The following is a 12,933-nucleotide window of genomic DNA, read 5'->3' as shown; positions in this document are numbered from 1 at the left end:
AAAAAAAAAAAAAAAAAAAAAAAAAAAAAAAAAAAAGATTTTAATGAAAAGGTGGAATAGGTAGTTGATGCTTTTAACATCATATCTCTACCAACCTTCACCCACCAATATTGCTTCCCTCTCTCTCTCTCACTAAAACTTTAAATATATATTTTAATTCAATAATAATTTTGGACTATGTTTAACAAGAAAATCTCTAATTAGGTAGACGTGTGATTAGCTGTGAAATCGGGTGTTCATATGACCTGATAACTCAACCAACTCAGACCGCTCAACCCAAGTCATAAAAATTGAGTTGGGTTTGATTTTTTCGGTGATAAACAGGGGAAAAATTGGTTTGATCAGGGTGTTCATATGACCTGATAACTCGACCAACTCAAACCACTCAACCCAAGTCATAAAAATTGGGTTGGGTTAGATTTTTTCCAGTGAAAAAATAGGAAAAAAAAAATGTTTGATTTGGTTTGATCAGGGTGTTCATATGACCTAATAGCTTGACCAACTCAGACCACTCAACCTAAGACCTAAAAATTGGGTTCGGTTAGATTTTTCGGTAAAAATCTGAAATTTTTTGGTTTGGTTTGGGTTGATCAGGGTGTTCATATGACGTGATAACTCGACCAACTTAAATTACTCAACCAAAGTCATAAAAATTGGGTTGGGTTAGATTTTTCGGTGAAAAATTGAAATTTTTTTTGTTTGGTTTGGTTTGATTAGGGTGTACATATGACCTGATAACTCGACTAATTAAAACTACTCAACCCAAGTCATAAAAATTGGGTTCCGTTAGATTTTTTCCGTGAAAAACTGAATTTTTTTTGTTTGGTATGATTTGATCCGGTGTTCATATGACCTCATAACTGGACCAACTTAAACTACTCAACCCAAGTCATAAAAATTGGGTTGGGTTAGATTTTTTTTTGTGAAAAACTGAAAAAAAAAATTGGTTTGGTTTGGTTTGGTTTGTTGAGATACTTTTTTTATCAAGTCAAATTCAAAAATAGGGTTAAATCCAATCCAACCCTACCCTACCTTACCCAAGTAGTTATAAATGTAATCCGTATAGTGGATAAATAATTAAAAAAATAAACAGTCCAACAACTAGACTCAGAGTTTAGTTATTGTAAGTTGTGAACCCTATTCACGTAGCTAAGATCACGAATCCAACCGACTCAGGGTTCAGTTATTTTAAGTTGTGAACCCTATTCACGTAGCTAAGATCACGAACCCAACCAACTCAAAAATTCAAACCCGTGTACATTCCTATTCAGTTACTTAGACCACCAACTCATCCAACTCAAAATTTCCAACCCGTACACATTCCTTGTTGGAATTGAACTATCGACCTTTAAAATGATGTTAGATATCTTATCAATTGAACTATTTCCAAGTTGATCAGATGATTTCAATTAATTTAATAAATATCTTACTAAAAACATCATATAATTAATGAAAATATTAATTTATATATATCCAAATTAGTATAATTACAATATATAACTTTAGAGGGTTATTTCAAAGAAAGCAAAGTGATATGCATGACTTGGCTTGGGTTTATCCATTCTCAAGTCCTTTTCATATTTCCCTATGCCCATGTTTGGTTGCTCATGTGGAAATAAAAGTTTGGGACTCCCCTCATGTGCAACCATGTGTGTATGTTAATTTAATTAATTAATTATTTATATGCATACCTATTATCGTACGCATGTATATAATTTAATTAAACTATATGTCATATTAAGGTTGAATCTCGGCATATGAATAAAATACAGCTTCTAACGTATATGATTTAGGTATAAATATAGTTGACAAATGTAAAAGAAATCTCAATTAATGTAAGTTTTATTCTTAATAATATAGATATAGATACCTAACTTAGGGATGGGTATAGTTATGTGAATTAATTTAAAATAATGTAAGATAGGTGTGACATATTATTTTTCTCTCTTTTCTCTCTTAGTATTGGTTGAATATTAGGTGGTTATTATTATTCTTCTTTTTTAAATTAATTTGGTTCCCCCCACCACCCTATCATTATTTGTTTAGCCAAAATTATATTTTCAAAAATACCTTTATTTCATTTATGCCTTCTGGGCTTCTCTTAAGGTTTTAAAGTACATTTGTTAGGGAGAGGTTTCTCACGCTTATAAAGGATGTTTTGTTACCCTTTCCAACCGATATGGTGTGAAAATCCCATAGGTTGGGAACACAATCCCACATTGGTGAGGGAGGAGAACGAAAACACCGTTTATAACGGTATGGAAACCTTTCCCTAGCATACATGTTTGAAAGCCTTGAGGGAAGCCTGAAAGGGAAAGCCCAAAGAGGATAATATCTGCTAGCGGTGAGCCTGAGTTGTTACAAATGGTATCAGAGCCAGACACTAGACTATGTGCTAGTAAAGACACTGGGCAATGATATCAGAGCCAGACACTGAACTATGTGCCAGTAAAGACGCTGGGCAATGATATCAGAGCCAGACACTGAACTATGTGTCAGTAAAGACGCTGGGTCCTAAAGGGGGTGGATTTGGTGGGGTTCCACATCAATTGGAGAAAGGAATGAGTTTGGTGGGGTCCCACATCAATTGGAGAAATGAACGAGTGCCTGAGCCCTGAAAGAGGGTGAATTGTGAGAATCTCACATTGGATGGGGACACAATCTCACATTGGTTGGAGAGGAGAACGAAATACCCTTTTTAACCTAAAGAGGACCAGCATATGTTATTTGTGTTGGGCCTGAATAGTTACATATGGAATCTCACAATCCACCCCATCTATGACTTAATTCTCTATATATATATTTTTTTTTTTCATGCCTTCATCAATACTATAACTCTTCTTTTCCATTTCTCAATCTTTAAAACCACTCCCTTTAATCACGGTATATAAGCTACCCTGCTATCTAAAAAATAAACCTTGCTGGCGAAAAAGGTAACATCTTAAACCTTGCTGGCGACTTGGAGGCATTACAATAGTATGTCCACTTATCGTGAGATCCCACATTGGTTGAAGAGGAGAACGAAACACCCTTTAAAAGGATGAAGAAACTTTTCCCGAACAGACACGTTTTAAAAATCTTAAGCTGAAACTTGAAAGGAAAAACTCAAAGAGAACAATATCGGCTAGTGGTGAGTTTGGGCCGTTATACTTACCTTGTTAGTCTAAGCCAAAATCACTAAATTTTCTAACTCAATGTTAGTTTGATCCAGCTCGTCGAGGTGTTTACTACCCTGATGTTCGTTTCATCATGCTCGTCCAAGTCAAGATGTTCGGTTTCGATGCGGTAAGACCACATGGCTTCTTATTCCTTTTATTTTGTTTTTGCCACCTAGGTAGATAGGTAGATAGGTAGGGTAGGGTAGTTTGGAGTGTATGATGTGTCCCCCACCCCTAACTCTATCTTACCTTTTAAACTAACCAACTCTTTTCCACTTTTCAATTATTTCTCAATCACTCATTGGGTTACCTAACTCCAAACATATCACATGTTCTTCTCTCTCCTCTCTTCCAATCATGCTCTCTTCTCTCTCCAAATCACCTCATTTTAAATTTTTGTCTTAGTTGAGTAAGGCTTAAATTGTTAAGGAAGTTTGAAAAAGTTATTAAAAATAAATGTATAAATACAACTATTTTATGCACGTGTCATGATCTCGACTTCTGATGCTGTCGTCAGCTGTAGAGAGGTTGTCTTTACCAGAAATAGAAGTAGCACGTGAATTGAGTATTTTAAGAAATATTCAGTAAGTGTCGTCACTATTGGGATTAAATGCAAATACATACAATCATAATGGAACTTATCCTTTCAATTTGTATTCTCTTGGTGACTATCCTAAGCGGTAAGTTGGATATGTATTTACTATTCTACATACGGCCTACACGTGCAAGTATGAGCCCACTAGTTGATTCGCACACCTCTTGGGTCCCTTTCCTAGTCAGGCTAGCATTCTCTAGAACTATTGTTGGACACCTGGTAGGAATAGTGACATTGGTATACTCAAATCTCGACAAGCGGGATTCAACAAATATCAACACGAGATATTAGTGACTTCGACTTGGGTCTACATGTAAATGATCTTACTACTAGAACGCCTTCGGGTTAGGTTGGATGGATTGATTTGTTGCATCAATAACATGTATTTCTAGTATGTAATCCATATATGTATGCTACCATGTTCACGTATTTCCCTATGAGACATTTGATCAGTTACATATGTTAAGAATGAATAATATTTCATGTTCACGCATGCATGTCTCATAAGAAAGTTACGTCATGATGTGCATTGTAACGATGTACTATGATTTGAAAATATGGAACCTCGTACATGTTATAGCCATGAGTACATGATACTTCTCCAACATGTGTTGTACGAATGTGCACCTATGATACAATACACACTTCTTTCTTTCTTGTTGGTTTTCGACAACGTGATCGTGTGCTAGTCCATAGTCAAGCCTAGAGATACTTATACGAGTCTATCTAGTGGGTTAATGTACGCATGCGTGAACCATGTGTAGAGAAATATTATGCATCCAACCTTATCTTGAGAAAAAATTAGAGCCCAGAGAATAACCACTAAAAGTAGGTTGCACCATGAATTGAGACATCTCAATCATACATGTGGTTACATTTTTCGACTCTAATAATGAACCGAGACATCTCAAGTATACAATATGAACTTAACACAGTATTGTTAACCCTAAAACACGAGAGAGAGAAAAGAAAAAGATTCCATAAACGTGAGTATGGATGGTAAGAAGATCCCATCAAACAATAAAAGAATTGGGTAAGGGGCAATTAGATAATGTTTGGTAGGTTTTTGCCTATTCCCACTAATGTACATTATTATCATTACAAAACAAAACAAAATTAAATTTTAGCCCTTTGAGCAACCCAAAGGCCTTCTAGAACTCAAACCCCAACTAAAATAGAGTCATTAATTAATTAATACTTTATTCATATATTATAACAAATACAATATGGTTCATCATGTGTTGCCACTGCTTTGCCACTGCTTGACAAGGACAAATCCTTTGTTTTACCTTTCAATTCTTTTGTCATTATGGTTGTATACAAATTAAGTTTGAGAAAACCTAATCCGACCCTTTACTTAGGGTCGGATTAGATGGGTGACTACAGAAATTCGGGTTGAGTTCACAATCCAACCCCCTATTTAGGGGCTGGGTTGAATTGGCGACCGAACCAGAGTGATCAAAATAGAATTCACAATCCAACCTAACACAACCTCCTATTGAGGGATTCGGTTGGGTTGGTGATGAGGGAACCCGAAGTAGAATACAAAATTCAAACTAATCCAACCCTTTGTTTAGGGGTTGAGTTGGATTGATAACCAGAGTGACCTAAATAGAGTCCACAATTCAACCTAGGGGTTGGGTTGAGTGGGTGACGAAAGAAACCCGAGTAAAGTTCACAATCAACCTAATCCAACCCTCTATTTAAGGGTTGAGTTGGATGAATGATGAGAGTGGCCACAATAGAGTTCACAATACAACCTAACACAACCCCCTATTTAGGGGTTCGGTTGGGTTGGTGACCAGACAACACGAAATATAATTCAAAATTCAACCTAACCCTACCCTTTATTTAGGGGTTGAGTTGGATTGGTGACCGGAGTGACTCTAATTGAGTTCACAATTCAACCTAGGAGTTGGGTTGGGTTGGGTTGGTGACCAAAGAAACTCAAGTAAAGTTCACAATCAGACCTAATCCAATCCTCTATTTAGAGGTTGAGTTGGATTGGTGAACAAATGTAACAGCTCGAGACTACTGCTAATAGATATTATCTTCTTTAGCCCGTTACGATCATCGTCATTGGTTGGAGAGGGTAACGAATCATTCCTTATAATAGTGTGGAAACCTCTCCCTAAATGCGTTTTAAAACTGTGAGGCTAATGGTAAATCGTAACGAGCCAAAGCGGACAATATCTGCCAGCGGTGGGTTTGAGATGTTACATCAGAGTGACCCGAATAGAGTTCACAATCCAACCTAACCCAACTCTTGGGTTAGGTTGTCGGGTCGTTCTTCTTTTTTTTTTTTTTTCATTATTTTTTTTTAATCTACTTTTTTACGATACATGCTACATGAATAACTAAAATCTCATAAACTCAAATATCAAACATTCATAAGTCACACTGTATCACTAACATTACTTACAAATATTAATTACTTTTAATATTCATAATAATCTTTAAAATATGGTAGAGTTAGGTTGGGTCAACCCAACCTTTATAGTGTCGGTTGGGTCAACCCAATCTTTATAGTATCGGTTGGGTCAACCCGATCTTTATAATTTTGATTGGGTTGTTCAAGTTAATCGGATTCTCGAGTTCTCAGGTCATATGAATACTACCTTTTTATTAAATATGCACACATAATTCTACCCACTCCACCAAAATTAAAAACAAATGGGGCAAAATTTCTAAACCCTACCCACTAGATCACTCGAGTAAGTGTTCATACATCGTCACGTGTATGTTCATAACGATAACTCTTCTAGAATATGAATATCTTGCTTTCACGAACATGAATTAATGGGTCAGAAACTTGGAAATTAAATTTGTTTCTTAACATTAAGTCTATGTTTGAAATTAAAGAAGTGTTTTCGGTGTATTGATGTTGTTGGACATTGAATATGATCAAATAAATGTAATATTATTCAAACGAGACGAATGAACACGACTAAAGTCATGTGCTAATTAACTCCTAATCCCCACCTACTTCGACAACTCTCTCTTCTTATTCAAAAAAAAATAAAAAGAATGAGACTATTTCAAAAAAATTATTATTGTTAATTTAAGCATAACTCAATTATTTAAGATATTATATTATCGATCAAACGATCAAAAGTTCAATATTATATATAATTACGAGGCATAAAATAAATATGCAGAATTGGGTTGGGTATACTATATTTAATTTATAATGGAACCCGTCTTTAACCCATTAACGAAAAAGAAAAAATAAAAAGATAAGGTCATTCTCGACAAAAGACTCACACCCAAGTTCCATAACTTCGGGTCTGTTATCCGATAATGATTTTCCTACTCCCAGAGGGAAAAGTCCTTCCCTTTATGGTCGGTTGTGAGTGAGGAGGGATTCAAGCCCCCAACACCATGATTTGTAGCCACGTGCTCTAATCCTCTAAGCTACAGGCCCAACCCCGTCTCTACTAGATCTATTCTCGGGAGTACCCTAAAAACATCCATGTGTACGTGTGTGTGTGTATTATTATTATTATGTAATATTATGCCATTTAAACCAAACAAAAAAACATGGCTTATTGGGTTGGGAATTGACACTTTCCACATTACCAAATTCCCTCCACCAATTTTTGTGTTGCAATGGAAGAGAGCCACACAAAATGTCTCTTTTTTTTTTCTTTTCTTTTTATATTAATTATTAATTCACTTTAAATAATAATAAAATAAAAAAAATTGTCAATTCAAAATAAGAATATTGATTGAAATAATAAAATTTATTATGAATATAGCATTTTACCAATTTAAGCATAGCACAGTTGACAAAAAAAAATACTAATTACGGTTTCAAACGTGATGGTTTAATCTGGTGTATATATTATTAATTAATTATTTAATTTATTTTTTACGAGAAAAAAAGGGTAATTATCTTTTATTAAGCAAGAGGATATTATGCAAATAAGGATTTTTTTACATATTTTCTTTATCAAATTTCTTTTTTTTTTTTTTAATTTTTAATTTTTTTGAGTGAATATAAAATTTTGTCAATCTACAATATTTATATATCTACCTTACAATAATTTAATTTTACCTAAAAGTGGGAAACACTTACATTTCTCATTATTCTCTCATATCCCACAACCTGTTTGTGAAAATGCGTCTATGAAGAACCCAGAGCACTTGCCCGGATCCCAAACACCCACCCATACGAGCTCTCGCAATTCCGGCAACACTCGCCGCCGCCGCCGCTGTTCTCCGATCCCAATTGCCAGCATAAGCACACCGACCCAAACGACCTTCTATCTCTCAATCTCGACTCCGCCGAGCTCCCTGGAGACCCCCTTGTTGCCTCCGCCTGAAACGGCTGCAACCCAATTGAGAGCTCCAAATTCAACTCTGTCTTCACATGGGCTTCCGCCGTAGGCAGCGGCGGCTCCATCTCCGTTGTCGTGCCGCTGCCTTCTTCGTCTACTTCCGATGACTGCACGTTGATTGTTGCTGGCTTTGGAATTGGAAGCTCTGCTGTTGGAACAGAGGAGGAGGAAGATGATGAATTGTTGGGATTCCGGTAAGGCAAACGGGTGGTGACGGCGGTGGGTTCGTTGAGAGGGCGGTGGGTTTGTGGATCAATGCCACGGCTAATGAGTTTCCTCTTGATGTGAGTGTTCCAATAGTTTTTGATTTCATTGTCTGTTCTTCCCGGTAAACGACCCGCAATCACCGACCATCTAAATTACCAAAATTCGAAACAAAAGAAAATCCAAATCAGAATTAGATCGAATAAATCTTTAGAAATAACGAATCTACACCATGACAAGATATTGTTCATTTTGAGCTGTATTCTTTACTTAAAACTCATGATAATTTCATAAATTAAAAATCTCAACAATCTCACCGACAAAAAAACGCAAAATTATGGGAAATTACTAACTTGTTTCCAAGAAGGCTATGGAGTTTGATGATGAGTTCGTCTTCATCTTGAGTGAAATTGCCTCGTTTGAGATCAGGGCGAAGGTAATTGATCCATCGAAGCCTACAACTTTTTCCACATCGAAGCAACCCTGAAACCCAAATCGAATTAGTGAATGATGGGGACAAGAGAAAAGGGTATATGATGATGATGATGATGATGGTACCAGCAGCCTTGGGCAGGGTACGCCAACAGCCCTCGCCGTGGAGGCGGATGTAGTCGATGAGGCGTTGATCTTCGTCTTTGGTCCACGCGCCTTTGTTGGTGTGGGCTTTCTCGCAGCACGGGGATCGTCCCATCGCGAACCCGAAAGAACCCGAAAGAGGAAGAGGAAGAGGAAGAGGGAGTTTGAGTAAGAAGGAAAGGGATATATATTTGGAAGAAGGGAAAGGGCAAAGGGAAGTTATATGTGGCTGTGTGTAACCACTAACCACTTGTCTTTCAATCTATCTTACCAACTTGGTCAAATCCCACAACACTCTCTCTCTCTCTCTTTCTCTTCTTTCATAAAGTGTCCGACTTTTTTGCCTCTCTTTCTCTCTCTTGTTTTTATGGCAATAAAAACCTAAACTTTAACAATCATTAGCTTTCTCGAATCATCGATCGAGTTTAAAAGTTTGAATCTTTCGAACGGGTTTGAAATTGTGTTTCGGAACAGAAAGATGGTTTGTATTTGTATTCATTAATGATGAGAATATATGTGTAACAGTCTAAGTCCACTACTAGTAGATATTGTCTGTTTTAGTCTGTTATGTATCGTTGTTAACCTAAAACGTGGGTTAGGGAGAGGTTTTCATATATTTATAAGAAATGTAGAGTGTTTTCATTCGCACACTACCCCATGTTTGACTTTAATATCATTTGTAACAACTCAAATTCACCACTAGCATATATTGTCCATTTTGGTCTGTTATGTATCATTGTCAGTCTCATGGTTTTAAAACGCGTTTGTTAGGGAGAGGTTTCTACATCTTTATAAGGAATGTCCACTGTTCGATGTTTGGCTCTAATACCATTTGTAACAGTCCAAGCTCACCGCTAGCAAATAGTGTCTACTTTGGCTCGTTGTGTATCGTTGTCAACATTATGGTTTTAAAACGCGTATGTTAGGGAGAGGTTTTCATGCAAGGCATTCTCAGCGTTCTAGCTGGCATACCGCTCGATGCTTGTCTCTAATACCATTTGTGACAACCTAAACTCAAACCCACCGTTAGTAGATATTGTCCACTTTAGTCCATTACGTATCGTTGTCAGCCAAGCCCACCGCTAGCAAATAGTGTCTACTTTGCCTCGTTGTGTATCGTTGTCAACCTTATGGTTTTAAAACGCGTATGTTAGGGAGAGGTTTTCATGCAAGGCATGCTCAGCGTTCTCGTTGGCATACCGCTCTATGCTTGTCTCTAATACCAAAGTGGACAATAAGCTCGATGATTGTTCGTTGGATAAGCTCGAGGCATGGGTCGGGCGTTTGGTCGTGGCTATGCAAGTTGGACTGCTAGTGGTCAATTGGGCTGATGGAACTTAGCTTAAGACTCGAATAATTGTGCTGCCAAGGTTGAGGTTCAGAGCTTGGTTCAGTTTTTGAACCTAAGACTTGGATCGGAGGCTAGTTCTTAACCTAAGGTTTTAAAATGTGTTTGCTACGAGGAAGTTTCCACAACTTATAAGGAAAGTTTAGTTCCCCTCTTCAACCGACATAGGATCTCACAATGAGTGAGTGAGAGGGTATAGTTATATGAGAACTACAGAATATCTAGTAAATTCGAGGGAGAGTCAAGAGACGATGGTTAGATTGGTTGAGAGATTCTTCTTTTTAAAATTAAGATTACAATATCCAATATCCAAATTTCATTTTCACGGATATATCGATAAATATCATTATTAACATATATTTTTTGTAAATAAAAAATTTATAATTACTTAAATTAATAATTAAATTGATTTTACTTCCAAACTACATTATACATTCCAAAAGTTATATTTTAATTGTTAAACTATGTTCATATTGACGATGAATTCATAAACTAAATACATATTTCACATTGTCTGTCTATCATAGTCGCTAAGTGATATCATATGTTTAAATACTCCACACGGACATTTAGTTTATATATGGTAACCTCAAAATATCGTTAATAAACACCCTTTAACGTAAATTTAATTTTATAGATGTAATTAAGTAAATAATTAAACGGTTTAATTATAAACTTTTACGTTTATGTCTAATAAGTCTAAACTTTTCAAAGTATTTCATTTTTGTGTTGAATAAGTATTTAACATTTAAATATCTAAACTTTTTGAAACTTCGACCTAAATTTTAAAGACTAAATGTATAGTTTAACTTATGTTTGATACCGTACAGACCCACTAAGAACACTTTTTCTTAATAATTTCAAATGATAATGGAAAAATCAAACGGTGCATGCTAAGAGAAAATGGGAGAGATGTTAGTTTGATTTGGTTTCTTAAGCGGATCCGCTGACCCAAGTGTTGCTCAAAAAGCAGGCTTAGAAGCCACAGTTGGTACTGTAGGTCAGTCATAGTTTCTTTGATCATGCGGAATGAGGAAGAAAAGGAAACTGGTAGCATCGTCGTATGCTCGACATTTGTTGCCGAGTTTGAATGAAAGAAAAAAAAAACAGCATTTAATTTTGCAAAATTTGAACAGTATGAGATTATTGTCTCTCTCATTCCCATCAATAAATTTTGAAGTTTTGCAAAATTTATTATGTGGCCCTTAGAAAGATGCTTACAACATCTTCCTTCCAAGTTCAACAACTTGTGGTACCAACAACATGAATCCAATTAAATTCTTGATATCATTTTTTAATAGCTTGGACACTCAATTTGTTCATGGTATGGAAGACTAATTCCACTAATAACTTGAAGATAATCTTAAAGAAGAACCGAACGAAAGTTAATCATAAATGATAGAAATAATTGGTCAAAACAATGAAATGGGAATTCGAATTTGGAATCGAAAAGGAATGAGAACTTTTCTTGAGAAACGGTGAGCAATGTGTTGGTGTTTAGTGAGCACTCGGGCTTGGATTGCCTCATTTTGCATTACCAACTACGGTTGCTAAAGGTCAGATTTGCACTCGAACTATTTCTTTAAAATTGAAAACGGGAAGCTCCCGCAAGTAATAACTTCAAACTCAAACAAAAAACAGGAGAGGAGAACGAGAGAATGCGTTGGTGTTTAGTAAGCACTCGGGCTAGGATGACCCCATTCCGCTTACCAACTACCATTGCTAAAGGTCAGATTTTCACTCGAGCTATTTCTTTAAAATTGAAAACAGGGAGCTCTCGCAAGGTAACGACCTCAAATTCAAACAAAGAACATGAGAGGAGTACAAGAGCATGCTAGTGTTTAGTGAGCACTCGAGCTAGGATGGCCCCATTTCACCTTACCAACTATGGTTGCTAAAGGTCAAATTTTCACTCGAACTATTGCTTTAAAATTGAAAACAGGGAGCTCCCACATGGTAACAACTTCAAACTCAAACAAAGAATAGGAGAGGAGAACGAGAGCATGCGTTGGTGTTTAGTGAGCACTCAGGCTAGGATGGCCCCATTTCGCCTTACCAACTACTGTTGCTAAATGTGAGCTATTTCCTTAAAATTGAAAACGGGGAGCTCCCGCAAGGTAATGACCTCAAACTCAAACAAAAAACAGGAAAGAAGAACGAGAGCATGGGTTGATGTTTAGTGAACACTCGGGCTAGGATGGCCCCATTTTGCCTTACCAACAGGTCAGATTTTCACTCGAGCTATTTTTTAAAAATTGAAAACGGGGAGCACTGCAAGGTAACGACCTCAAACTCAAACAAAAAAACAGGAGAGGAAAACGAGAGATGTGAAATTACATAAAGGGTAGGGAACGAAAAGTGATTCAAAAGGTTTAGGGTTTGAATGAGGAAAATGAAGGCAAAAACAATGAAGAAAAACACCCAAAAGTGACACAAACTGCCAGAAGAAGATCAATCAGAACACAATTTGAAAAAGCAATAGAGAAGACACATGGAAGCAACAAGGTAGCTAGTAATCTTATCTCCACTTGTTTATTTATACTATAAATTTTAGGTTTTGGAGAGCTCTGTTTGGTTGCTTTTCCACTTCAAACTCGTTCCTTCTTGTGGCTCACAAAGTTTCAAACACATACAAACAAACAATCATACAAATTCCCCCAAAAACCCTTCACCAAATGTATTAACCTTACCTGAAGGTTCAAACTTGGAACC

General features: G+C 36.4%; 1 protein-coding gene across 1 annotated transcript; it reads right to left on the bottom strand.

The window, feature by feature from the left end:
* Positions 1–7,790: 7,790 nt before the first annotated feature.
* On the bottom strand, positions 7,791–9,074 carry LOC111472600 (transcription factor MYB8-like). The gene is made up of 3 exons (XM_023118219.1): positions 8,856–9,074; positions 8,651–8,780; positions 7,791–8,447 (listed from the first exon to the last, which is right to left on the bottom strand). The coding sequence occupies exons 1-3, from the start codon at positions 8,986–8,988 to the stop codon at positions 7,880–7,882; spliced, it is 831 nt and encodes a 276-aa protein (XP_022973987.1). The 5' UTR covers positions 8,989–9,074; the 3' UTR covers positions 7,791–7,879.
* Positions 9,075–12,933: the final 3,859 nt, after the last annotated feature.

The sequence above is a fragment of the Cucurbita maxima genome, unplaced genomic scaffold (genome assembly GCF_002738345.1).
Source record: "Cucurbita maxima cultivar Rimu unplaced genomic scaffold, Cmax_1.0 Cma_Scf00079, whole genome shotgun sequence".
Classification (NCBI taxonomy): domain Eukaryota; kingdom Viridiplantae; phylum Streptophyta; class Magnoliopsida; order Cucurbitales; family Cucurbitaceae; genus Cucurbita; species Cucurbita maxima.
Note: the sequence above shows the minus strand (reverse complement) of the source record. Positions and strands in the feature narration are given on the sequence as shown.

Coding starts and splice junctions, on each gene's coding strand:
- LOC111472600 (XM_023118219.1), bottom strand. CDS start 8,988: ATGGGACGATCCCCGTGCTGCGAGAAAGCCCACACCAACAAAGGCGCG. Junction 8,781..8,855: donor TACCCTGCCCAAGGCTGCTG/GTACCATCATCA, acceptor TTTGGGTTTCAG/GGTTGCTTCGATGTGGAAAA. Junction 8,448..8,650: donor CATAGCCTTCTTGGAAACAA/GTTAGTAATTTC, acceptor TTGGTAATTTAG/ATGGTCGGTGATTGCGGGTC.